The sequence below is a fragment of the Eublepharis macularius genome, chromosome 6 (assembly GCF_028583425.1).
Source record: "Eublepharis macularius isolate TG4126 chromosome 6, MPM_Emac_v1.0, whole genome shotgun sequence".
In the NCBI taxonomy this organism is placed as follows: domain Eukaryota; kingdom Metazoa; phylum Chordata; class Lepidosauria; order Squamata; family Eublepharidae; genus Eublepharis; species Eublepharis macularius.
The window spans coordinates 4,709,662-4,710,000 of NC_072795.1; the positions used below are offsets into that span (position 1 = coordinate 4,709,662).

General features: G+C 43.4%; 1 protein-coding gene across 1 annotated transcript; it reads right to left on the bottom strand.

The window, feature by feature from the left end:
* LOC129332599 (cytochrome b-c1 complex subunit 7-like) lies at positions 1-339 on the bottom strand. Its single transcript, XM_054983817.1, has one exon. The coding sequence runs from the start codon at positions 335-337 to the stop codon at positions 5-7; it is 333 nt and encodes a 110-aa protein (XP_054839792.1). The 5' UTR covers positions 338-339; the 3' UTR covers positions 1-4.

Sequence of the window (339 nt, forward strand, 5' to 3'; positions counted from 1 at the left end):
TCAGTTATTTTTTTCCCCACTCCTTTTCAAGTCTTTCACGAATAACTTCTTTCAGGTATGGCTGCAAATACTGTTTATCCTCTTCATATTTTACCCACTCTTCTTTGGGAAGGATCCGATGCCTCATGCTCAAGTCTATTGCTCTCTTCAGGCGAAATAATCTTTCGTTACGGACATCTTCAGGAAGCCTCCTTATTGCTTCCTTCACATCTTCATCCTCATACAATGTATCATCTCTCATAAGACCAAGCTTATTGAATCCGGCAGCATTGTAATACCATTTGCCAATACCTTCAAGCAGACGACTACTGGCTGCAGCGGGCACCCTCGCCGCCATCT